This window comes from Fringilla coelebs, assembly GCF_963513975.1.
Source record: "Fringilla coelebs genome assembly, chromosome: 1".
Classification (NCBI taxonomy): domain Eukaryota; kingdom Metazoa; phylum Chordata; class Aves; order Passeriformes; family Fringillidae; genus Fringilla; species Fringilla coelebs.
This window is the reverse complement of record NC_140028.1, coordinates 49,180,195-49,206,995: the sequence shown is the minus strand read 5'-3', so window position 1 is coordinate 49,206,995 and position 26,801 is coordinate 49,180,195. Positions and strand designations below refer to the sequence as shown.

Genomic DNA, 26,801 nt, shown 5'->3' with positions numbered 1-26,801 from the left:
GCCTTTTCCTCCTCCAACCTGCCTTTGTAATTGTTTCTCCCAGAAACATCTCATTTGTTGGGTTTTTTTGTTTTTTTTAAATTCACTTAGGATCTAGCAAGTTCGTACTCAGTTATTTTAAGCTTCTTTAGGAACAAACCATTATCTTTAGTCAGCCTAAGACTGGAGCCTGTGTATCACCTGGCTTGTTATAAGATGCTGAAAACCCTCCCCGTTGTCATGGGTGAAATGTGCCTAGTACAACCTGCCTAGATACATAAATGACCTCAGACACTGTAGTACATGATTCATCACATCCAAGAGAAGTGGGATGGGATGTTGTTCCCACAATGCAGGTGGGAACAGCAGAGGAACTGAGACGCAGGCAAGGGAAATGTCTTAGCCAGAATCACGCAAAGGAATTCTCACAAAACTGTTTCAGACATTGGTTACGCGTACCTCAAACAAATATCCTGGAATCACTGTCCCTTAACTCTCAAGACTGTTTATTCCATGCTGCTGAAGAAAATGATGGCTGGCACAAGGCTTATGCTCTGTCGGTCCTTTCTCTGACACTCTGCAGTTTGCTGAAGAAGATTGGCACGTGGTTTACCCTGGCAAAACCCTTTGCTCAGAATAAATGCTGACCACCATTAAGTGGTGGCATGTGGGACTGGAAAGAAACAATTCTGATATAGCCCTGAGTCGTGGGGACTTGGAACAGCTGGAGCACAACTGCCATTCCCTCACTGCCAGAAACAGAATGCCTTATGAGGAAATGAGAACTTGAACGTGACTGCAAAACAACTCAGGGAGATGCAGCAGTGGCTGGAAAGAGATGGTATGTAAAGGCTGCATTATTTGAAGAAAAACTGCTTTCCTAACAGGATAAGGGGATCTGGTGGCCTCTGTCCCCTTTAACAGTGTTTTGGACTGCCAGTCCAGGGTGGCTGTTTTCTTCCTCTGTGGATTGGGAGGTGATACGAAATAACTTTCATCTTGAAAGCCCTTTGTGGTTTTTTTTTTTTTGGGTTTTTTTTTTTTTTTTTGGGTTTTTTTTTTTTTTTTTTGAGGAAGGGGTAAGCATCTGGAAACAGGAAGTATAAGATGAAACATGGCCACTCAGCTAAACTGACAGTGGCCACCCAGGTCTGGGCACAAAATGAATGGTTCCATGCTGGTACTTCAGATTCAGAGACTGCCTGAAAAGGTTTATTCTCAAAGTATCAGCTGAGGAAAGGGCCCACAGTCCTTCTGTTATAGGCATTTGGATGTAATGAGGCAGTAAATTCAGCTATGCTTGGCAGTCATATGTGCTGTCAAGGCTCTCTCTATTCATGTGGTCAATAGAGACATGGGAGAAATTGTCAACAACTTTGAAGGCTTCTCCAGAGAGCTTACCAGCAACACTCGTGTAAGTTGTGAATTTTCACAAAATAGTTCCATTTGCATTCTTAGAAATTGGGAATACATGTGGTTCTCAGACAAGCCAGTGTGAAAGTGACCAGTCCGAATTCCAGGGAGGTATTTTATACAAGTTGCACATTTCTGCACCTTCTCTTTTTTTGTAATTTTTTACCAATATGAACTGGGTTTTTTTGGGTTTTTTCCCCCCTTGCTGTGTTATCAACAGTGCATTCTTTTAAACCATGGGGAACAAAATATCATTTAACAGAAGCTGTGAGTATCAAGCTCCTGTGTACGACACTGAGGGCTCCACATCATTTTGCTCAGTAGATTGGACCAGAGAAGGGCACTGTCCACTTGTCTGTGGCTGCTGTCCTGAAAGCTCTGTGGGCCAAACAAGAGGGAAAGGTGATGCACATGGGCCCTCAATGTAAGAATGGTCATCAACTCAGAGGGATATGGTCTTGATTTTGAAGTATTCTATACATACGATTGGCTTTAAAATGTCAAATAAAATACAGTCATTGCTGAGTTCTTGGAGACTCTGCCCGTGCTTAATTTTTGCAGGACGGAAAACTGTAGCCACTGCACAGTGCTTAGTGGTGGAATTGGTCAGAACACTACAGAGTAATCTTGTGGAGCTCTGGCGTTTCTGAAAGAAAATATTTTTGCTGAGTCCTGTTTCTTTGTATATCCTTCTCTTGTTTTCGTCTTTCTAACTCACATATTTCAATCTGAGCTTTTCACCTTTTAGCCAGTTCCCTACTGAATATGCTGTTCATCTGGGAGCCAAATCTTGTATACTTAACATGTAACTATTTATTAAAACCAGCCTTTTTAGGCAGTGATGTGCCATAAAGACATCCTGGTTAGAAAGGAAAATTAGTGAAAAGAAGATATGTCTGCTCAAAAAAAGACTGACATAGAAAGAGCTGCCTGGAATTGTGAGCCTGGGGACCAGCCCTGTGAACTAGTGAAAAACATCCTTGACAAGGGCAGCTGGCCTCTTTGAAGTGCAGCTGAGGTACCTAGAAACCAGAAACATCCACAGATACCACTGATAAGCACCAAACAAGGAGACTGCAACAACAATTTGTCACGTGAAGGTGGAAAACAGTCTGAAAAAAAATAATAGCTCTGAAGGAACAGATAACAGGATCCCCAACTGTCTGTGAAACATGGAAATTAAACAGGATCTATTGGCTGCTCATTGTCCCACTCCCTCTTATGACTATGTGCTATTAAAACACCTTATGTTATCCAAAAATGACCCTGAGAACTTCTTGGTTGAATCCCACACAACCTTTCTGTAAGCATTTGGGCTCTCCCCAGGGACACCTGGCCAAAGAAGAGTCTGCAATATGGATCATTTTGGAAATGGGACTCTACTGGTTCTCTTACTGTCTCCTCCTCTCTTTCAGGAAGGGTTGGTCCCCCAGGCTGTTCCCACCTTTTGAGATGGTTTTGCTGCTTTTGAAATCTCGCTCACTCACTTCATATCAATAGCATAAATATTAATATAAGTAATCATAAAAATATCTGCTGTTGTATCATTGATAAATTTGCCTCATTCGTGATAAACAGTAATCTAAAACAGTATATAACTGCTTGACTGCTGCTGTCACGGGTTTTACCACAGTACTGATTCATGTCATTATTGATTGATACCATGCTCTTGTTTGATAATATATATTATTGATGGCAGATAGTAATTTGTAATAACTTGATATACATTCATTCATATTCATTTTATTAACCATAGATATGTTTTCCAGTGGCAATTTTTTGTTGTATTTGTGGTAATCTGTAATAAAGGAAAGAAATTTAGTGGGCAAAGCTTTCATGTCCTCATGAATTACAGACTGTCACAAACCCACAGTCATTATCTCTCCACACCTTTTTTAATAATCACTCTTCCAATACTGCTTCCATAGTGAAACCAGGTTAAGAAGGATACTCAATCATTAATGATTTTCCGGAGAAAGTGTCAAATGTTCTTGCTCAGTGTTGAGAACCATTTTGCTTTGGTGTCAGGAATTAACTTTGCAGGCCAAATGTAAACGCAACTTGCATTTTGTGACATTTCATCATGAAGAAAAAAGCATCTGTGTGTTATGGCACCACTGTGGCTCCAGTTATTTAATTTGTTTTGTTTTCTTTACACGAAAGTTAGAGGTCGACATGGTCAGAAGGTCTAAAGGAACTGGGCCCTATTAGAAGAGTACATGTTTTACCTGGCATCCAAACTAAAATGGTCTTACAGCTCATTTCAGACAGAAGCTGTGTCACTGGCAGGGAGCGCTGCTTTCTGCACAGAGAAGTCCTTCCCCCCCAACATGCCCTTTTCCAGTGTCTGCTCTGGAGCAGAGATGCAAACTAGCCCCTCTCCTGGGGAGGCTCTACAGCTCGTCTTTGCCCTCCCTCGCTGTGACTGGGATTGCTGGGGTCGCAGGATGGGGGAAGAGATGAGAAAGTTGACTCTATGTTCAGAAGGCTGATTTATTATTTTATGATATATATTATATTAAAAACTATACTAAAAGAATAGAAGGAAGATTTCATCAGAAAGCTTAGCTAAGAATAGAAAAAGAATGAATAACAAAAGTTTGTCTCTGACTGAGACAGTCTGGACAGCTGGACTGTGATTGGCCATTAATTAAAAACAACTACATGAGACCAATCACAGATCCACCTGTTGTATTCCAAAACGGCAAACAATCATTGTTTACATTTTGTTCCTGAGGCTTCTCAGTTTCTCAGGAGGAAAAATCCTAAAGCAAGGATTTTTCATAAAATATCATAGCTACACCTCGTGGCACAGCCAGTGGGGACTGATGCAGCTACAGGAAGCTGAGTACTTAAAGAATGTGCTTTAATCTGTAGGTCCTTGTTTAGGGTTTGGACAAGAAGCTGCTTTTCTTTAAGTCTGGGTAATTGGGAGTTTGTTTTCGTTTTTTTAATGGCTGGGGGCTTTTTCACAAAAACAACTCCTCACTGAAAACTACAAACTTGGTAATTTAATTGCCTGTGCTACCATGGTCTGCCAGTAAATGCTTGGCCTTCATGTGTTGATCTGTTTGCTGAAGTGATCAGTCATTCTGGAGAGGAACTCCCTTCAGTATTAAGATCTAAAAGATCCTGTTCCAAAATAACTAGGTATTTCCTTTTCTGAGAGCAGGAGGTATGAGAATAGGGGTGCTTCTCTGTTTTAATTTGACAGCTAAAAGAGTGTGACTTGGCTTTCCTGTTTAATCTTTTACTCCTGCTTGGATAGAGTTTAAAAAGAAGCTGAAAAGGGCTTATTATCAACTACTCACAGCCATGAAATTAGGCAAACACACATTTGGCAGTGCAACACAAGCTGATGAGGGAGGGGGGTGTGAAGGTTTAGAATATCTGCTGTTTCAGCTCTCTGCTTGCTTCAGAAAAATGGGGAAAAGATTGACAGCCAATCCTCAACTGATTAGCATTACTTAATCTTTTCTTCATCATACTGTTTTATCATGCTATGGGGTTTTTTTTTATTTTATATGTCACACTTAAGGAGGCAGCCAGCATTTGCTATTCTGCATGGAATACAGATAGATTACTGGCGTGCTACCAGAGGATGAAGCTTGTGGTAAGTCATCTTTCCTTCAAAGCTGGAGTTTTGGTACCCTCCATTTTCCCATTCCTGGACTTGTCTAATCAGGTTTGATGGGAGTAACTCTGTCAGGAACACACCATCAGCCTGTGAGACTGACAGGCTGGAGGAACTATGGTAATGATGAAACCTGGAGTGTGAGGAGAATTTGATCCAGTTCAGTGTAATTTGATACTCATTCTTGTTCCCCTACAGAAATACTCCAAAATAGTCTGCTTGGGAAAAAAGAAAGGCGTGATCTTAAATACATCTGTGCCTGATGAAAACAGTTTCTTTGTGTCTCTTAGAGAGTGGGAAGGGGACTGTGTGAGATGAAGCCTGTTGTTTTGCTGGCATCTTCTTGTGTGTCCCAGGAGTGCAATGGCAAACATCAGGTTTGTGCCACAGTGGTGATATTTTGCCATGTAACTCTTTGCATTGGGTTAGCAAGGAGCTTGTGCTGATCTCAGCTTCTTCCAAGGATTTATCTGCTTTGCAGTTCTTTTGCAATACAATACCTAAGGAGAAGAGGGAAGGGCTTCTTTGGCCAAATTGATCTATTTGATTAAAATGCCAGGTTTTGGGAAAAAATAAAGAAGTAAAAACATCTCCAATCCTTCAGTTTTCCCAAATAACGGTCTTTGATGCATTATTTAACCAAATAATACACTGTAATACAAAATAATACAGCCTGACTTGCAATTATTCTTATCTGCTTCAGAACAGAAAATGTTAAGGTATGGATATCTGGCTTATTCAGGATCCTATTCCTGGCTAGAACCAGACCAGCAGTTAAAACAGGCTTGAACGTTCAATTTTACAGCCATAAGATTTTAAATAGTATGTGAAGTGGGAAATGCTAACAGATGACGATCAAGTCTCACTGCTTGCTCCTAAACACTTACAAGTCTTGCTGGACTGACTGAAAATCTATCATTACCATTTGGGGAGGTAAAAAAGTGGGCTTAATAGCATTTCAGTGATTTTCCCAGTTAGGCAGAGCGTTTATGAATGAAGATATATCCACGGAACTAACATAGAAATGGAAATTTCTTTATTGGTATATTGTGTCTAACAGTGAGTTTGCATGACTACAGCTGTTGTTGGTTTATACAAGGGGCTTATGCACATAGGGATTCTCAGGGGAGTGCTACAAATTAACCAAAAGTATGCTCATTAGGAGTGTTAATGAAAGTACATAAAATCTGTGCTTGGATGGATACATTGAGAAGCACAGTACCCTTATCCTGTGGTAACTTCATGGATGAGATATGAAGATATCTTCTTCAGAGTCAACATGAACCTCAAAATCTGATAAATGTTGGTTTAATCTAGAAATTCTGGTTGCCATCACTTTGAGGGATACTCTGGAGCTGCCAGCAGCAGAGGGCCCTCGGCTTCCTTCATAAACAGCATCCCTATTGCCAGAGAGAGCTGCATGTGCTTGACTCACTGTCTCAGTTCATTGGTGTCAGATCAACTTAACATAGCTGGTATTCTTCCTTCATAAAATATACACCTTGGTATACCTAGAAATACTGTTGCAAAGTTATGGGATGTTCATACCTGGATTAGAAAAATGTATTATTTGCTACAGTTAGTTGGGATGAGACGTTTGGTTCAGCTGAATGTTACTGACATATCTGATCTCATTTTCTGATGGCTTCTTCTAGCTACTTGTGAGGAAGAAATAAAAAGCTTATTCTAATTACATGTAAATTAATATTATTCTAGATGCAGTGTGGTGGAGTTATTTGGAGTTGTATAATTAATTGATCTAACTTTGCTTGCAGTTGCACACACAGGCCTTGAGAGAAGGTTGGATAATGTACAGTAAACGCTTGAATTGGGTGTTCTACTTTTGTGTTTTATGCTTTGAAAGGACAAGCTGGGCTCAGTCTAACTCTTGCAGGTCTGTGACACGGGCAGTGATGACTTTGCTTCTGCATCTCTCCCAGACACTCCCCCCTTCCACTACTGCATAATGCTGCATTGCAGGAAAACAGGAGTGGTGCTTTTGGGAAAGCTGAGGGCTGATCACCAGCGGAGATTACCGCGCTCCCGCTGACTTACAGAACGCCATCGCCGCTTTATGCTCAGAGCAGGATGAAGCTTACTCACAAGGGAGGAGAAGTGACCAGGAAGTTCTTTCTGAAGACACTCATGCTATAATTGTAAAATCTACTTTATGGATTCCAGTTTATGGCCCCATTAGTCATTCAGAAGTGATCTATTTCACCTTCCAAGTATGGATATATGTTCAAAGTAAAAGTGGGTGATTATTACAGGAGGATATTTACAGACTGAGATCTATACCAGAAATGACTGGCCAGACAAAATAACTGTGAATATCACTTTTTGCTACTATACAATGGTATTTTCTATTTAAAACCTTTAGATTAAATATCTCTTATATGGATTTATTGACAAATATTGGGTTTTTCCTTCTTCAAATCCTGAATAGTGATATCAACAAATGTTGATATATTTCAACAAATAGCAGTATTGGATATGGCTGAAGTAGATTTATTACTAAGAATTTGAACCCATATTTCTGTGCCAGAAATTAGAGTCTGCGGGGGAGCCCCACTACCAGGATTGTCTTCTAAAAGATTTAAAGTGGCTTTTATATCCAGAGAGGCTTCCAGAGTAAAGCCTGTTAATAATTTTAAATGGATATTTGGCCAAAAATAAGCTGGAAAAGAAGTTATTCAAACTAAAATATTTGAGTGAAAATGAAAAAGTAGACGGAAGTCACTCATTTTTACTTTGAAAGGTTACTTTGCTGACTGCTATGGGTCAGATTCTTTGCCCCATATGTTCACTGACACAGTACAGCTGCTGACCTACTCTGGGTGCTGCAGTGCAGCACAAAGCTTTCATGGGATGCCATAAATCATGGAATGCTGAACCAGGAACTCTGTCAATATAGAATGGCAAGGACCTGAAGAGCCTGCAGAGGAATTATGATGTAATTTTCAGATGATTCATTTTTATAGAAAAAAATTTCCCTTGTGTGGGAGAGAAATGCTGCTTCAAAAACTCATTTAAAATATTGCACTTTTTTTTTTTTTGTCAGGAAGCTTTTCTGCTGAAAATTTCAGGCAGCCATGTCTATGTTTTAGGGTGCTTTACTTAAATATATGCTGCCAAAGATATCCTCATTCCCACAGAAGACTGCTCTACTTCCTACAGGTCCTGATCTGCTTAGTTTGAACCTAGTCTGGATATTGACATAGTCATTGCAACACTGCATAAGTATAGCCAAAAGTACCATACAGACAGAACAGCAATTCCAACTTTTCATTTGCTTTCTATTTCCTGAATTTCTACCACTTCATAAAAATTTTGCAGTTTGTCAGGACAAATAACTCTCTAGAAATCTTCACTGTATATTTGATTCTTATTTTTCTTATCCCAGATGCTGAATGCAAAGCAAAAATGGGAAATAAAGGAAGCAATACACTGGGTCACTGAACCAGCTGGGTTTAAACCCTCATGTATTAAGGAGCCAACTTTTCCAGATGAAGATAAACATATCCAGATGGGACATGCAACTGTTTCAAAGCTTGGAGGTTTAATACTTTATTTCAATAATACTATAGTGACTCCAGTACTGATGTAATGTTGATACAGTTCCTTCACATATTCAGAGTTCAGTTTGAACTAGTGATTCAGAATACTATTAAATGTGTTTGCTACAGGATCTTAATGCATATTCTGCACCTGTATTCCCTTAAGTTTAAATAAAAAGCTCATTTCTAAACAAATATGTAAAAGGACTGCAATGCTTGCATAAGGAAGGCAGCCAACATTTAGTATGAAATGGGAATGGACTTTTTTTTTTAAATGTGTGGTTTCCAGTGAAATTGAAAGTTTGGTTCAGAATTTGTGTTCCCAACATGCTATACTTAGCAGCACTGTTAAAACCCCAGATCTACTGTATGTATATTTCTTTACTGCTGCACACACCCTGTAATATAATTCTTTACATTGCTTGTGGACAAGAGAAAGCAGAAAAAAAACCAATAAAAAGTTGTATAACATGTGTTACATTTTTTACAAAACACATAGAAAACAGTGTGCTGTTATTCCATCCTTTGTGCTACTGAGTAACTCCACTGGGAATTTAGAAAACCAGAAGCAAGTCTTGAATGTTTATTTCCTTGCAGGCCTTCACAGAGCTAGGAATTGGTGCAGCAACCAGAGAACATGTGAGTATATGTGTAAGTGCTTTGGGCTTTTTCCTAATTACTGTTTGCTTAATGAATCTACTGCACAACAAGATTTGGAGCATGTGCCAAATCTCCTTTGTGTGAAGTTAAACACTAAAGCTGAAAATTACTTGGTCTCTATTTCAGCTATTCCCTACCAAGGCTGCCTTCACCTTATCTCCCTGGTTCATTCTTTCCACATGCAATTTCTGCGAACAGCCTGGAAATATCTGGGGGTTTTTTTTCACTGTTATTATGAAAGTAATTGCTAAAATTTCATATTCCTGCATCAGTGAATGAATGAAAGAACGCATCCTGTGATTGTGATTGCCCATACGAAGGGTAGAGAAGTAAGGTACAAAGATGAAGTCCGTGGTGCCCCGTGGAGCACACTGCAGGTCCGTGAGACAGCCTGGATAACGCCTGTGCAGGACACTGCAGGCTGTCTGCAGGGCACTGAAGGGCTGATGGAGCTGATATCCCCTGTAGCCCAAGGATGATTACCCAGCTCCCATTTTCATTTTGCTCTGTGACTTTGGTGCTTCAGCCAGTGTTTGGCTGAAGCAAAACACTGCAAGCAGTGCCTGTGTAGACATGACTCTGCAGTGGCTCTATATGAAAGAGCGGGGTTTAGGGGGGAGAGGTTCCAGGCTCCTCTAATTGCACCAGCTCTATTTGTGCTGCCCTAACTCAGCTGTAAATAGCAGCATTCCAGGAAATCATGCTGTTAGTGAGCTGCAAGTCATCCTCTCAGGGGTACCAGCGGCACTGCCAGGGGTGCAGAAGGGCTGGGGAGCCAGGAGCATGGCTGGCAGGGCAGGTCGGAGGGAACAGCCACAACTGGGAAGGTTACCAGACGAGGTTAGGCTGCCAAGACAGCTCTGAGGGCAGTCTCTGTCCCAGCGACAGGGACCAGGGTCAGACAGAGGCCAGGGACTGCCAGCCTGCCCATGGTGATGAAGTCAGGCCCTGGTCAATCAGGGCTCAGCCTCTGGCTCAGGGTCCGGAGCAGTGAGGTCCATGGCGCTGCACGGCCGCCATCACAGCTGGGGCAGCTCAGGCAGGGGCCGGGGCCGGGGCCGTGTCCTGAGCTGGGGCGGGCCCGAGCGCAGGGCTGATAAGGGAGGGCTTTTAGTGAGGCTGGGCAGGGCCAGCAGGGCCGCTCCTGCTTGGAACTCCCTCCAAGAGGGATGTATCCTCTCACCCAACAGAGAAATAAGTGGGCTCTGGTAGGATTCCTCTGAAGGGGAATTTAGTTGCTGTGGGCTGTAGGGGGCATTTCAGGGGACACAGAGGCAGGGCAGGGACATGAAAATGGGAAAGGGACGAGGATTGTTGGAGCCAGGCAGAGGGCTCAGGCAGACCCGCCTAGCCCAGAGCCTTGGCAGGCTTAGGGTGGGGTCAAAGTGGGATTGTCTGATGGCCTCTGGAGATCATCACGTCCCCCCCTCAGTCAGACCCAGCATTTGGGAAAAGCCCATGCTGTGGGAGGGTGTGCTGGTTTTGGCCGGGCTAGAGTTCATTTTTTCAGAGTGGCTAGGGAAGGGATATGTTTTGGATTTGTGTTGAACAGAGGGATGATAATATAGAAATGCTTTTGTTACTGCTGAGCAGGGCTTGCGCAAGGCCAAGGCCTTTTCTGCTTTTCATACTGCCATGCTGGCAAGGAAGTTGGGCAAGCCTGGGAGGAGACACGGCTGGGATAGGTGACCCAAACTGGCCAAAGGGATATTCCAGACCATGTGGTGTCATGCCCAGTGTATAAAGCGGGGGAAGAAGGAGGAGGGGGATTTTTGGAGTGGTGATGATTGTCTTTCCAAGTAATCATTGTGTGTAATGGGGCCTTGCTCTCCTGGAGATGGCTGAACACCTGCCTGCCCATGGGAAGCAGTGAATTCATTCATTCCTTATTTTGCTTTGTTTGTGTACACAGCTTTTGCTTTCCCCATTAAATTGTCTATATCTCAAACCATGACTTTTCCAGCTTTTTCCCTTCCAATCCCACCCCCGGCCCTGATGGTGGGGAATGGGCGATTGGCTGCTCGGGGCTGGGTTGTTGCCTGGGGTTAAACCACAACAGAGTCGGGCCAGGTTTGTAGGGCCAGGTCTTGTGCAGCTGCAGGCCGGGCTCTGCACTGCTGGCTTGGAGCTTAAGGCAGCCTGAGATGCCTGGCAGGCAGAATGCCACGGGGACCAGCTGCTCCCAAGGACGGGGAGCTGTCGGGGAGCCCCATGGGGCAGCAGGGCAGAGTCCTCCCAGCCAAGCTTGTCCCACCTCCAGGGGTGGCAGGGGACAATGAGTGGCCTCATTTCCCTGTGGATGGGGATGAGCAGAGGCCAGGAGTGAGGAGAGCCATGGTTGGATGTGGCCCAGGGTGTGTCCAGCCAGGATGGGGTGTAGTTCTATGGCCAGACACGTCCACAGCTGTAGCACAGCTGGAGACAGCTACACCTGCCATGCAACCCAGGTAGAAGCTAAGGCCCATGGGCAGAAGGTGTGAGCCCCAGGTGAGACTGGTCACGGTGAGGTCTGTCAGTGCCCTGTCTGGCCTTAAGAGGAATTTGTCTGGTACATTTGCAGCTATTCTAAAAGGGTGAAACCTGTCCTTTCCCCCAAGGAAACTCATTGCTAACATTAGTAGTAAGTCATTGCCATCAGCTATATTTAAATACTTTTTGCATGAAATATTTTTAATGAGTCCAAAGACCAGGACTAACTCTCAGATATATCATAAATAGCAAAGTGTCAGCAGACAGGCTGATACCTTTCAGAATACCAGTCTCCAGATTAAAGTAAATTGGATTTTATTGCACCCATTTTTTGCCAAGTATTGACACCAAATCTACAGAGCCAAACAATGTGAATTAACAAATTCTTGGTTCTCTGCAGCAACTGGAAACAACAGTGATGACATTAGCATAATTTCTCTGCTGCCAGTTACTCTTGCCAAGCCCTGCTATAAAAATATTTAATCTTACTTCTCACTCTCAGCTGTTGTCTACCAGTAGACAGGACATTTTATTTGCAGAGGGGGGTGTTTTATAATGAATATCTAGTAGGATGGGTTTGAATTACCCATTAGTATAGCCTTGCTATACAAATTAAAGGCCTGTCCTGAATTTTGACTTTTCTGGATGTTTTATATAACCTTTCTCTTCTTTTCACCATAGCATCTGAGAACCACATAAGCATTTAATGTACTTATCCATAGAATTCCCATGTGAAATGGGGAAATACAATTATCTGTACTAGAAACCCGGGAAATTAATATGAGGTCTGAGATGACAGAACAACTTAGTCCAGCTGCAGACAGGAAATCTGTAGCACAGCTAGAAATTGAATCCTGACTCTTATCCAAGTGTATCTCAGCCACAAGGCCATGTCTCATCTGGCTGGACTGGTCTCCAGGAGGAAGAATGATTTCCTACAGCAGAATCACTGCTATTTTCACTTTAGCTGCCTCAGAATGGGAAGAGCTGCTCATTCACATAGGCAGGCACACCCCAAAGCTGTGCAGCCCCAGGCATGCTGAATCCTGTCCCCAGAGTGCCCCTAGTTCCTGCCTGTGCACACAGTTAGGTGACAGAGGGGTGTGAGCTGGCTCCCAAGGGAGTCCACATGCTAAAAAGATTTTGAGGGAGTGTGTGAAGCAATTATCTGGGAGAGCTGCCCAATCAGTTTGTGTGAGCATTACATTATATTTGAGACACTATATTTGTCTCACTACAAGCTCGGTGTGCCTTTGTGCCATGTCTGTGGCCTGGAATGGAGCAGACATTTGCGCTTGGCATTTTCACTTCACTTTCACTTATGGGATTCAGCATCCAGTTAAGTGGCAGTAATTTCCAAACTCAGTCCAGTACAGCTATGCCCTTTGGCACACAATGATTTTTATTCAGTGTACCTCAGTTCATTGTGTCAAAAGTAGTGTTGACATTACCAATATAAGCTGATTTTTAATACTGACAACATCCTTGAAGTCCATTCAAATGATCATGTGATCTCTCATTTAAATTTAAATTATTTGGATTTATAGAGACACACACAGGAGGGACACTGTACAAATGCTTTTGTATGAGTTGCCAGCAGCTCTTATAATATGTTAATTTGGGAGTCTCTAGGTCCTAACTTTCCATTTTCTCCCTTCCACTGCCACAGTAGTGATATTTAAACATCTTCTACAAGCCAGGGCCTTGAGTTGTCTCCAAATTGACAGCTGCAGGCTGGGAAGTGTGAATGAAAGCTTGTCTGTGCTGCTGATGGCCAAAAAGTTCCAGAGAAAGGCTCTGCAAAATGCAGCAGCAATGAGAAAATCTTTCTCTTCCCACCCTTGAAAGCAGTCTGATTAGTTTCCTCAGCTGTCATGACTGTGATTTCTGAGCACTGCTGTAATTTTTGTTGTTTCATGTTATGCACCGAAAGGCTTTGCATTTCTCAGCGTGGCAGTCATCTCTAGTTTGGATTTGGGGGCCTCTGTCAATTAGTCCAGCACTTGATCACATTTGATCATATCCAACTATCTGAAGGGCTTGAAAACAGGTTAGTTATATAAAAAAAAATCTGGTAACAACTGGCTGTGGTGATTGCTCTTTTTTTTTTTTTCCTTAAAAAACATGTTGTTACATGGTGGTCACAGCAGGTATTGGTGTTGTTACCCCACAACTCACCTTCCTGTGGGTTGCAAAGGGAAGTTAGTTAGAAGGGTGGGTTAAACTTCTAGCAGGTGGATGTGAACTGTTTGTGGTTTTAATAAAGGCACTTGAAACCTGGGCTGCATTCCACATTCAGACACTTCACAGGTGCCAGTCACTATGGTGACAAACTCACCAAGTCAGGCTCATTAGAAGACTTGATTTTGATGGCTGATCAGATGGATGTTTGTCCCAAAAATTCAGCAGTTCTTTCTTTTCTGATTCCTCATCTACCATAATCAGATAACTAATACTCTTGGTGGTACTGCAGTAAGGCATATTTTGCAACATACCATAACCTGTCAGAAATAGAATGGGTTAGAAAATTCATCTAAGAAGGTGGAATGTAGTAGATAGTTGACCAAAGTGGTAAGAAATTGCATTGTTATCTCTGAGCTGCTGAATGGCCCTTGTAAAGTGGAGAAATGATTCAAGGATACATCTCTTGAAAGTATCAAGCAATGTCCCATGTTTTGTCTAAAATACTGAATATGGCCTGTGGTCATAGTAGTTCGCTTTGAAGCATGGGCAATGTTCATATTCTGCAAATCAAAATCCTTGAGTACCTTCTGTTTAGCTCTATATATTAAAATTCTTTGAATATTCAGATTTTTTCATGAAAGCTCCTAGAATTCTCATACCTGCATATTTTAAAATTTATTTTTATTTTTACTCACATTAGAGTGTGCTGTTGAAATGCTTTTTACATCTTAATGATCTTTTGAGCACCATAAACCTCCTTGCTCTTCAAGGTACAAACTTCACTCCAACTGCTATTGGTAGCAAACTGTGCTGATAAACAGTGAAGTTGTAATTAATTCCTATACTAAAAACTGGGGCTCTTCCAGAGCTATACAAACTTATGTATGCTATGGATGTCCATACGCCTAGCTCCTCTGCAATTTATGAAGAGAAGTAAATGATTCCCATTCTGAATTCTTCTCTTGGCTAGGTATTCCTGTCCTGGATAACCACTGAGACTGCTAATTCCCACTAGTAAAGCCCTGAGGCCAGCTTTATTTCACATCCTCTCTGGCTACACTTACTAAAATGTCCTGCAGAATCCACCTTATCTGCAGTGTTACATAAAGTGGATTCCAGCAAAAGGAACTTTACTTGCTAAGTGTAGGCAGAACTGTTAAGTGAATGTGCAGCTTAATCTGTTTCCTTGTACTTTAGAGGGCTGTAGGCACACACAAGAACCTTTAATTTATAAAAGGATGCACATGGTAAGAAGTGGCTGACAACCTGCAGCTGGGACATACCGTTAATGAAAAGGTAACACCTGGGCCATCTGAAGTAGAATAGACTAGTCTGACTATCAGACTAGTAGAGCTGAGATGAAGTTTATTAGGAGGAGCATGTGGCAAAGCTCTCAGGTGTGGTAACAAGAACCCTGCTACTACCTGTGAGTTCAGTAATTTGAGACAAGACCCAAGTGTGTCTTCTACTGCAGGTGGCTACTGAGCATCCATTTAATGCAGCCTCAGAAAAGGATGAGGTTTGACCATTCCAAGTTACTCACAGGATTTAAGCTGAAAGAGCTTAGTCTGATCATCTCTCTTCACAAATGATACACTACAATGTATATTAAGAACCTTTCTAATAAGCAGTGGTCTCTTTACATTTGGTGTGCTTACAACAGGAAGAGATTTTTTTTGTGCAATCTTTTTGTGTTGGGCTAAATGTCAGGAAAGGAGAATAACTGTTTGTGCTACAAAAAATTTAGTCTCAATATCAGTGATCAGTAGAAGGAAAATGAGCAAAATGGCATATGCAAATAATTTTTATACAAAGTATGATTTTCAAAGTTATCATGAGTTTAGTTTAAGAAAAATTCAATGGTCCTCTCGTGCAGGCCCCTGAATGAAAGCACACAGATTATTATTAAATTCTTAGAATTACCCAAAATTGTACACTTTTCCAATATTTACCAGTTTATTGACATCAAAATTTAATTCAAAAAATTACTGTGCATTTTTCTACATGTTCCAGTATGTATTGCCTATCCTATGAATATTAACTACATATCTACTCACAACTAAATTGCTGGAGAGGAATTTAATGTGTTACTGCAGAAGGTACAAGGATAAGGAGACTTGAAAGCTGAATTCTGCTAGAATTTAATTCATGAACTCCATTCCTAAAAATACTATGATCTCTAGGTTTTACTGCTCCAGGCTGCAAAATTAGTCCATATGTTTGTGGGATCTGGTTTTAAACGATGACACAGACAGCTGATTACTAATATTATCTGGTAATCTCTGTTTAACTGCAACTCTTTTTGATTTATATCAAATTAGTAATTTATGTAGGGTTGAGGAATAAAAAAAAAAATTGCTGCTACAGAGATTGCAGTTCCAGCAAGGTTCCATTAAAATCTTTTACCTTCCTGACAGTTCATCTGTGAAGACTATGGGAAGTTTGTTTTTCCTTGCCAGATGTTACCCTCAAAGACATTTTGCTTTCCAAGCCTTTTTTACTACTAACTATAAAAGTCACACCAGAATTAAATATGCATCATGCCTTCCAGAAGATTTTTTAAAAAAAGCTTTATTAAACATACACTCTTTAGAATATATTTAACAATTTCTCCCACCCTGAAGGAGTCCTCTATCACACATGTAAGTTCTTATTTTCAGTACCAAATCAAGCATGTATGCCTGTGCTACTCACACACAGTAACTGAATGGTAACAGAAATGGCCACTGGTAACTGAAACAACACGCAGAAAAGCAGCTCCCTAACAATTTAAAACTGGGCTAACATCTGCATGGCATATCAGGAATAACCACCTGTCCTGTACAACTACAGGGTAGCAGCACTGAAGGCAAATCTGGTCTGTGACTACTTAACAATAAAGCAAATACCTTTTCAAGTATACAAAAGCCCCACCACTTTAGAGAACCTAAGTAGCTTAGGTACATTTCCACATTAATATTTAATGCTGGTTTAAAGCACTAGACAGCCATCTCCATTTTAATAGGTGGATGAGGATTATAATCTTCAATCTGAAAGTCTTCTGCCTTGAAGTCGCTGATGTCTTTAATCTCACTAAGAATTCTGAGTTTGGGGAAAGGTCTTGGCTCCCTCTGAAGCTGAAATAAAAGCAAGCTTACTGTATAAAGCTAATACTTGAAAGCAGAGACTCTGTTCTCAATCTCCAATCAGACTACACTATGTAGGCTTTCCCTTCCCACAAAGAAGACTTACACTAAGAAAAAAAAAATTGAAGCAAATCCGAAGACAGTTAGGTAGAATCTACCTTAGTATTTTCATAGGGAGCAGTAGCATAATTTTCAGGTGAATTCCCTGATCATCTAAATGCACTGCAAGTATTTTCAGATGGCAAATCAGTTCTGGTGGTTACAGATTATAGTCCTGGGGAAATATGGGGAAATTAAATTGGAAAATCTGACCCAAACATGCATCAAATATTCTACAGCTTCTCACTTCTCATCGTTAGTGTCTGAATCAATAACTACTTCTCTGGATGGTTTTGAACCATACTAATAATGAGGACATTCAGTCCAAGCTTAGTCTAATCAAATCAAACACTGATTTTATCCTACTGCAACAAATTACTTCCTGAAGAAAATGTAGCCTTTCTCAGCCAAATAGTATTACTGATTAACTCTGTGAATTTTAAGTGATCCTCTTCTGATTTATTACAAAGGCATTTTATTTTGTCTTACTGGGACTACGTGGAATTATTTTCGAAGTTAAAAGTGCAGATTGTGGCTCTCTAACTTGGTTTTAGAGCAGTACACAGACGTACATTTAAATCATGCTTGTATTGTATTTCTGTTTGCAAACTGATGTTAAGATATCACAGTTATTAGGATAGAACTGAGGAAAAAAGCCACAAAAATTAATATCTGCAAAAGGATATTTAAAATATCAAGGTAATTTTGCATTGAATAAGCACTGTGGAAGGTAAAAGGATAGCGTACAGAATAAGTACTTACTTGGACTTTTAGAGGTTCCACATGGTTCAGATATATGTGAGCATCTCCTAAGGTGTGTATGAACTCTCCAGGCTGAAAAGAATGCAGCATACATGTGGTTTTCAAACAGTCAGGTTCCAAGAAAGCAAAACATTACAATGCTTACAGCATTGATTCTCAGCACCTGGCTAGTGGGCAATTGCTGCTTCTGTACAGGATTGTGTCCTTGAAAGCTGTGAAGGGCACAAGCTTCTCTGACTAATGCATAATTAATGGAAATATAATGAAATTTCCACTAGCTAGCCAAAAAATTTATCTTTCAAATCCTGCTATGACAGTAGCTTTGGTAAATGAATGGAGCCAAATGATCTGCTCACTGACACAGAAACAGGTGCAGCAGTGACATCCAGCTTTTCCACTCCACTTCTAGTAAGTACAACTCACCAAAGCTGGCTTCAGAGCAGCTGCTTCAGCCACTACTAAACACCAGTGGAGGTGTCAGGCAGAGGCAGGCACCCAGAGCTTGCAGGTTCTGCAACTTAGCAACCCCTGAACAATGGAATTTCACATGGGGAAGTTTCATCAGCTTTTTTACTGGCCTCTGACCAATGTTGATCAGCCCTCAGATGTGTTACACTGAAAACCACCAAAGCCATGAGAGGAAGTGGCTGAGAGGCAACAGCTGGACATAATGTTAAACTTCACTTTTTTTAGTAGCTTGGACTAATTTCTGTGGTTGCTGTGAAGTTTGATTCTTCCCTATTGCCCTGTTTTAAGAAGTTCCACTTCATGTTGCTGGTGGCAGGAGGATTAGGCACTGAAGGCCTTTCTAGTATAATTTTTTAGATGCCCTAAAGAAAAGGGGTTTTTCCTTGTACAAGACTGTTGTGCATCAAAGTTTCTCTGCCAAATTACAAAATACAACTCTGAAGTCAGGGCAGGAGCTACTTGAGCACATACTCTACATAACCATCTACAGTTAGAAATCAAAGAAAAGCACAGCTGAAATTATACCTGGAAGTTAGATGGACAGATTATCCAAATTAGAACCTTGACAGCAACTGCTGAGCTACTGCTCACTTCCAATAAGCACACACCACAAAATCTAATCACTAGTATATTATTACTCCATGAGGACAAGCACTCAGTTCAGATTTCTAAGACTAGTGAACAGGTCAGTCTTGACAGATTCAAGGCATGAAAGAATCTTCTGCTTAACCTGAATTTTAAAATTCTTACCTTGCTGATTCTAACTGCCCATACAAACCAGAGGCAATTCCCATCATTTCACAGGGCCCTTTTTTACACATATTTCAGCAAGATTTCAAACAGTATGTTCATTCCTGTTTTTCTTGGACATGACATGAAGAGCCTTATCTTTTAGTCCCTCATTTCTCAGACAAGAATAAATAAAATTATTAAATAGCCTACCTTCAGCCCTGTGACATGGGCAATCATGTACGTGAGCAGTGAATAGCTGGCAATATTAAAAGGCACTCCTAGTCCCATGTCTCCAGACCTCTGATAGAGTTGGCAAGACAATTCACCATTTAGAACATAGAACTGGCAAAGGGCATGGCACGGAGGCAGAGCCATCAGGGAAATATCTAGGAATTGAGGTACAGAAGGTAGAGGGCGGGAGAAAACATTAACAGCATTAGTGTGTTACAAATGTAGAAGATTCAAAACTTAAACAAGCATGTAATGAGATACGGTAGAGAGCCAACTGCACTGTCATTCTGTTGGTTTTCCTCTTGTTTATAAGCACATGCTGCCCAAGCAATTAAGTCCAGGTCATGACAAGCTGTCTCCCGGGCTGTATGACCAGAAAGTCATGAACAGATACTCCACAGAACAGACTTATGCCATAATGTTGCACAGCAGTTTATTTCTACTCACCTTGGTGAGACAGCTGAATTCCCTAAAGGAAGACATTAAGAGTAAAATTAAGCATATACCCTAGAGCAAATTCCAACTGCTTCATCTTACTCTCTTCCCATTGCAATGTGCTTGCTGAGATATAAAAGTAATGATCATTAAAAAAAAAAATCAGAAGATTTTTTGAGTGTTTTTCTACGCTTAAAAATTGCGGAGAGTAAAATTACAGCTTGGCAAAGAAAACTTTCACCAGATATTTTCTGAGAATGTTTACCCTTGAAAATAACAACAATAGCATGTGTCATACCCTTTCAGACAACAGTGGAAAATGCTGTGTGATTTTTTTGGTTGTTTGGAGTACAAGTCTATCAGTGGGGAAAGTTAAACATTCTCTTGCAGTAGCTCTTGTTTAGGAGTCCCTACAGAGCGAATGGTTATCTATGTATAAACAGACCCTATCATTTGTATGATACAGGTTCATCATCTGAGCCCATGTTCAAGGAGAAGATTACAAAACAAATAATATTTTTGTTCTCTAGTTTTAACGGTTAAGTTTACAAGAGATTACATGGCTAAAGGCCAGACACATTGCTTTAATATAGTTTTTATGGTTTGGGTTTTCTACCTTTTTAAAATAAGAGTTACTGTCTTTGAATAGACTGTATGTCAAAGACACTGGTGTATCCCTCATTTTAACCTGGAGAGAAAAACTTTGAAGAAATGGTTCATCATTTTTGAGGTCTGAACATGAGGATAAAGTAGAAAGAGAATCAAGATTATAACTCCTGACCATTTTTACTGCACTCCTGGTAGTTTTATAAAGAATGAACAAGGACACCGAACGGAACTGCTGTTGACACAGGAACAGAACATAATTTAGCACACAGCAATATAATGTTCAATGCCATTCACTCTATGCCAGCTGTTCAATACCTTTGGGATTCCAAGCACACATAATGATTCTTCTGTCATCTGGATTGGTTTTGATTGTTTCAATCACTTTTTGCAACTGATCAACTCCTTGGTTGGAGTAATCTGAAGAAATAGAATAAAAAAGATCTAAATTGGACAGATTCAAGCCATGGTATTTTTTTATCACCCAGCCCATGTCCCACTGAAAAGTGATACCCAAATGACAACCTCTGAAGATTTTATTGCAACTTTGAAACTGATTAATAAGTTGGCACCATCCAAACATAGGCTGTTATTGGTCTTTCTTAGGATGCTCCAGCGCTTGTAAAATTCTCATGATGATATTTCTGTATGTCCCCCCCCAATTCTTTTGTGCGCTTTGAGTACCTTTAGCACCCACTGAAATAGGACCATTCCTATTTATTCCATTTTAAACCACTTGATTAATTTTAAGACCAATTAAAAATTCTGTATAATCACTAAACCCCAAGAAACAGAAGTTGCAATACAAAAACCTAGCAGGACAAATATTTTATCACTCATGATGACTTGTTACCTAAATAGGACAAGAGCTGTACTGGAATGGACAAGATTATTATGACCTAGTTAAGTCACAATATTTAGAATGATTTGCTTATTGCATTTCTGGATTAAAATGCCTTTCTAGACATTCAATTTACATGCTACGGTGCTCCTTCTTATATATAAAAAGAAAAATTATTCCCACACCAGTGTGCTAGGTGCCAGCAATCTTTACACACTCAAAAGTAGAGTTTTTCACAGATGAATAAATGCATCCATCTAGCACTCTCAAGGTCATGTATGAAACCTAAATTTACATAACATTTAGCTCCAGAAAGGAACTTTAATCATGTGTAGCACAGGATATTACGTTTCACCCAATGACACAGGCTGAATTTTAGGCTCAATACCAGTTGTGTAAGAAATTTTCTGAAATCAACTGACCATTAGAATGGATTTCAGAATAAAAAAGTCATTAGTTGTTAATCATTGTTCTGACTCATGTCAGTCAATCAGCATGGCTGGTGACCACTTTTTTCTAATAACTCTTTTTGCAGCTACACCAAATTATGGTTACAGGGAGACCCAAACTGGCAAACAAGTTACCAATACACAATTAGCATCTCAGGGAACTCTTCTGCCAGCAGTACCATGCCAGAAGCCTTGTCAAATGGTTATTTTGTAAGGAAAATTGGGAATTTATCTTGTTCTTTTTTTTTCCATGCTCTGTTGTGCCTTAGACTTTTTAAGATGAGAAACTTAAGTTTTCAGATGCGCCAGTTCACAATTTGCATCATTTGTGTTACCATAAAAATGTATTCTGCTAGTGGCCAACATGCCAATACTAAGTGTAATATCAGCAACTCAATTTGTGAACTGCAATTTGAGGCTGTACTGAAAACAAAACAAAAAACCAAGAAACCTTACCTAGATAACTAACCGTGTTGTTAATCCAAGTTAAAAAAAAAAAATCACATCAGATAGTGACAATCTGGTTTTTGACACCTTTTTCTTAATGGCAGTCCTCTAAGCATTTTCTATAATCTCTCCTTCAGAGACTTGGAAAAGAGGAATCAATACATTTGAGAGTCAGTTTAATAAACCAGTTCCACTGAAAATACCAACAGGTACTGCATCACATCACAACTTGTCACAGCTGTTGTGTCCACAGCATCATCAGCTGTGGAAACACCCTACTTTGTTCCAGATGCAGAACGGAAAAATCTTTCTCTTCACTGCCTCCAGTGAATGTAGTGTACTGATGCCAGTTTTTTCCAGCACAACAATTTCATGTACCCTGCACTGATATACAGAGATGGCAGCCTGTGTTCTGTTATCAAATGGAGCTAGCTCGGGTTTCTGGACTGCAGCACACACATCCTTCCAGCTATCAGCAACCACATCTGCTCTAGGTAATAGAGTAAAGTGTGTGCCTTGTGACTCATCTGTTCCACAAATACCAAACTATAGTATACAAAGCTACATCTTTCAGAATAATTAAGATTGAGTAAGGAAGAAAAGTTAAATTAACTCTCTCAAACACTCCTTATTCTGGCTATCAGTTTGCTGTGAATGGTTAAGAACATTCCATTCCACACAGGCTTCTGGAAGTGATGTGTCACAGATGTCTCACTGAGCACTCAAGACTGTATTTGGATGCGATTACCTGTGTGCATATCTTTGTATTCTGCTCCAAAATGCCTCCACTGGAAACCATACACTGGTCCCAAATCACCCTCCTCTCTGGTGCTGAAACCCTGCTTATCCAGGAACTCACGCGACCCATTAGCATCCCAAATCTTCACACCTTTTGCAGAGAGCTCTTTGGCATTTGTAGAACCCTACAAAACACAGTGAGAAGTCTGCTTCCTAATTCCAACACAGAGGGCAGGATTCAGAACAGTTGTATTAAGTTTGCTAGTCCACAGTATTTCCCCACTCATAAAGGATGAACAGTGTAATTAATGTACTGCATGAGGTTCTTGAACACAGACAAAACAAAATTTGTGAGCAACGCACTGGGATGGAGTCTGAAGTGCCACACTGCTCTTGTTTAATTCAGGATTCTCACACTTTGTGAGTACACAAACAGCCTCAAGGTCAGCTGTGGAATGTCATTTCATGTTTGCAGAGAACAAGATGTTACTTTACAGACTGATGAAAATAGACTAACAAAAAATGTATGGTCTAGGCACGGTCTTTTCCAAGCTACCTATAATAAGCTTAAGGTCTTAAAAATCCTTTTGTTAAAATGACAAAAATGAGAAAATAACCCAGGAAAATGTCACTGAATCCTGTAAGATGTCCAAATCAGCACACTCAAAAATCCAACACAGAAATTATGCTGGTTTGGGGAGTGTCTAGTCTTTTACGTTAAAAAAAACAAAACAAACAAACAAAAAATCCAAAACAAACAAAAACAAAACAAAGCCCAAAACAAAACAAAAGGCTTTTAAAAAATCAATTTGTATTTGAGTCCTGCTATCTTGCAAATGCTTATATAGATTCTCCCCTACTTGCACAATATCACAACATAGAAAGGAACACTTACATTGTAATGAACCAACTATAGCTGAATTTTATTATACTAGGTACAGCTATTAGCTCTATTAGATCTCATTTTTTTTGCTATTAAAAAGTCTAACATTTACATCAGTCTTACCTCACCCATGGTTCCACACTGCTTGTTTCTGTTCAAATCAAGCTACCTCAATATTAAAAAGCAGATCATTAAATTTCCTACTATCTGTCTCATATTATTATTTCTGATTTAAAGAAAAGAGACTGCATTAGGCTTTGGAACTGTGGAGTATATTCAAATTAGTCCAAGCCCTCACAATTCCAAATTTTCTCCCTTAAAAAGAAATAGAAGGGAAACTGTTCTGATTGCACTGGTAGCAATAGTCTGCACTAAAACTCAGAATGTCTTGAAGATAATGCCCTTCTGTGTGTGGTCACAGTGTTAGGGGTTGCATTTCTTCTGTAATAGGAACAGAAGCATCTGCAGTTACCCAAATGCCTTAATCCACTGCCCAGCAGTCGGTTCTCTCTATGCCACTCTCGGGCCCACCACCCACAGAGACACCCAAACACCGAACCTTGATGAACCACAGCAGCTCCTCCAGCACTCCCTTCCAGAACACCCTCTTCGTTGTGAGCAGTGGAAACTGATCTGGAAAAGAGTTCCACAGTGTCAGCGAGACCAGACATTTGCCAGGGTGAGCAGACTTCAGCTTCTCCCGAGGGAGAGGGCAACGCAACCTGACATTGTGAGCCTGGGATATGAAATAAGTTGCGAGAGGATGTGTAGCTCCCACGGTCAGAGCCCTCGGGTGGGAGGGAGCGGGACAGGCCCGGCGTGTGAGACCCCCACACTCAGCCCGGCTCAGGGCGGGGGCAGGAGCAGGGACAGGGAGCAGGGGCAGGAGCACGGGGAGGGAGCAAGCTCAGGGGCCGGGGGTCCCGGCGGTGCCCACCTCTGAGGCTGTACCGCGCCTGCATGCCGAACACGGAGATGGTGCCGGTGCCGGTGCGATCCTCCCGCCGGTGGCCGTGCTGCAGGATGTGCCGCACCTGCTGCAGGTACTGCTGCTCGCCGGGCTCCGGGCAGGCGGCGGGGCCGCTCAGCAGCTCCCCGTCGGCGGGCATGGCGGGCGAGCGGCTCCTGCGGCCGCGCTGGGCTCCGGCTGCGCGCTTCTCCCGAGCCCGCCAAAGCCCGGGTTCCCGCCAAAGCCCGGGTTCCCGCCAAAGCCCGGGGTTCCCGCCAAACGGCGCCGAGGGGCGGGCGGGGCGGAGCGGCACCACGGCCACCTCCTCCCCCGCCCGGCGCCTTCCCTGTCCCCCTCCCTTTCCTCTTCCAGTGGCCGCGGGTCCTCGGGGCCGCCACCGCAGCCGCCCGCTGTGGTCCTGCGCGGAGCTTGTTCCTCCTGAGGAAGGGCTGGTCCGAGCCAGTGCCCCGAGCCGTACCGGCTGCTTCAGTTTGGATATTAGGAAGAGTTTCTTCACAGAAAGGTTGATCACATATCAGAATGGGCTGCCCCGGGAGGTGGTGGAGCCACCGTCCCTGAAGGTGCTTGAGGAAAGACGTGGTGGCATGTAGTGCCATGTTCTAGCAGACATGATGGTGTTCCGTCAAAGATTGCACCCAATGAGCTCAGAGGAGCTCAAGTCTTTTCCTGCTTGATTGCTTGTGTGATTCAGTGACTTTATTCTGCCCTAGTGGCACCATAAGCACTCTCCAGGCTCATCCCGTGCTGGAAAGTGCTGTTGACATTTGTCATCTTTCTCCTCTCTGCAGCCTCAGGCACCCCATTTCGGAGCTGAACAAGACCACAGCCTTCAGCTGGGCCTGGCAGCCCGCACACACCTGGCACTGGATCCCCCCAGCCGGGATATCCCAAGCGGCCAAAGCCCCTGTGCCAGCCTCCCTTGTCCTCCCTGCTGTTGGTGGCCCTGCAGTGCCATGCCCCATACACAGCTCACCTTCCACATCCAGCAGTGTCACCCTGACCTGAGCTTCCAGAGCCGGGTTCCTTTCATGCCATGCCATGTCATCAGCTTCCTGCTTCATATTTTATTGGCACATTTGCTGCTCACTGAGGGTAGTTCTCATCACTTGGGTTTATTGGGTCTCATCGTGTTGATCTCAGCTTCTCCCATGCCCCAGTGTCATTTTGCATCCCGACCCGTGTCTGAGTGCAGCTGTCCCCACCATGGTGTCCTCTGAACATTTTCTAGGTATAATCTCTGCTAGTAAGAAGAAACTGATTCTTCTCTGAATATTTCTTCATTAATATCTTTTGAAAGTCAGGAATTTTTTAAGAGTCTCTTATCTCTGAGATAAAGCCCAGCTTTCTGACAAGTGACATGATTATGTTATGTTATGTTATGTTATGTTATGTTATGTTATGTTATGTTATGTTATGTTATGTCATGTTATGACTGATAATCTCTCATGATTAGGAGCCTGAAATACAGGTATATATGATGGAAGCTAAGGAGCACAGAGGACTGTGGTTTAGAAAATGCCACCTTTCTTTGCAGCGGGCAGAAAATAATCTTTTACCCTAATTAAAAGAGTAGAATAGCTTTTTTTCTCATATAAATTTGTATACTTAATGTGTATGTATAGAAATAAAGAAAAACTTAAAGTGTAAGTAGGGTGTGGATATTTTTCTCTGCTCATTTCTGATATAGATGTTTTTGTACACTTTGAAATTAGCATACTTCATTTAGCAGAGCTACAGTTGGAAATGGTGCATATACCTGTGTGCAGAAAATGCTTACGAAAGCTTTGCATGGCAAATGATACCAAATCATCTAGAGCTCTGCTTCCAGCTGAGAGATACATCAGTTCTTAACCTTTATTAAAATTTACAAATACCATTGAAAGCTAATGTGTATAATTTAGGGAGAAACAAGCTTCTTTACTGATAAAGGCTTTTAATTAATTAAGAAATAAACTCCAGAGGCAGACTACTGTTTGTAAGAAATGCCAAAGGCAGAAGACTTACTCATTAGTGCATATTCAGATAAGTCATTTAATGTGCACAATAAACATCAAAAGCAACTGGAAGAAAAATTGAATATTTTCATTGCAAAATAATATGCTACATGCAGATGGAAATC

At 41.5% G+C, this 26,801-nt stretch overlaps 2 protein-coding genes across 2 annotated transcripts; one reads left to right on the top strand and one right to left on the bottom strand.

Annotated features, from left to right (window-relative positions):
* Positions 1-795: 795 nt before the first annotated feature.
* On the top strand, positions 796-13,557 carry ENOSF1 (enolase superfamily member 1; the record flags this gene model as incomplete). Its single annotated transcript, XM_084204197.1, has 4 exons — positions 796-820; positions 1,287-1,393; positions 1,717-1,816; positions 13,382-13,557. 4 exons carry the CDS (start codon positions 796-798, stop codon positions 13,555-13,557), a joined length of 408 nt encoding a protein of 135 aa, XP_084060323.1.
* A 3,317-nt stretch (positions 13,558-16,874) lies between these two features.
* Positions 16,875-24,821, bottom strand: TYMS (thymidylate synthetase; the record flags this gene model as incomplete). Its single annotated transcript, XM_084216742.1, has 7 exons — positions 16,875-17,012; positions 17,883-17,954; positions 19,293-19,468; positions 20,673-20,774; positions 22,840-23,014; positions 24,272-24,345; positions 24,650-24,821. 7 exons carry the CDS (start codon positions 24,819-24,821, stop codon positions 16,875-16,877), a joined length of 909 nt encoding a protein of 302 aa, XP_084072868.1.
* Between the last annotated feature and the right edge of the window lie 1,980 nt (positions 24,822-26,801).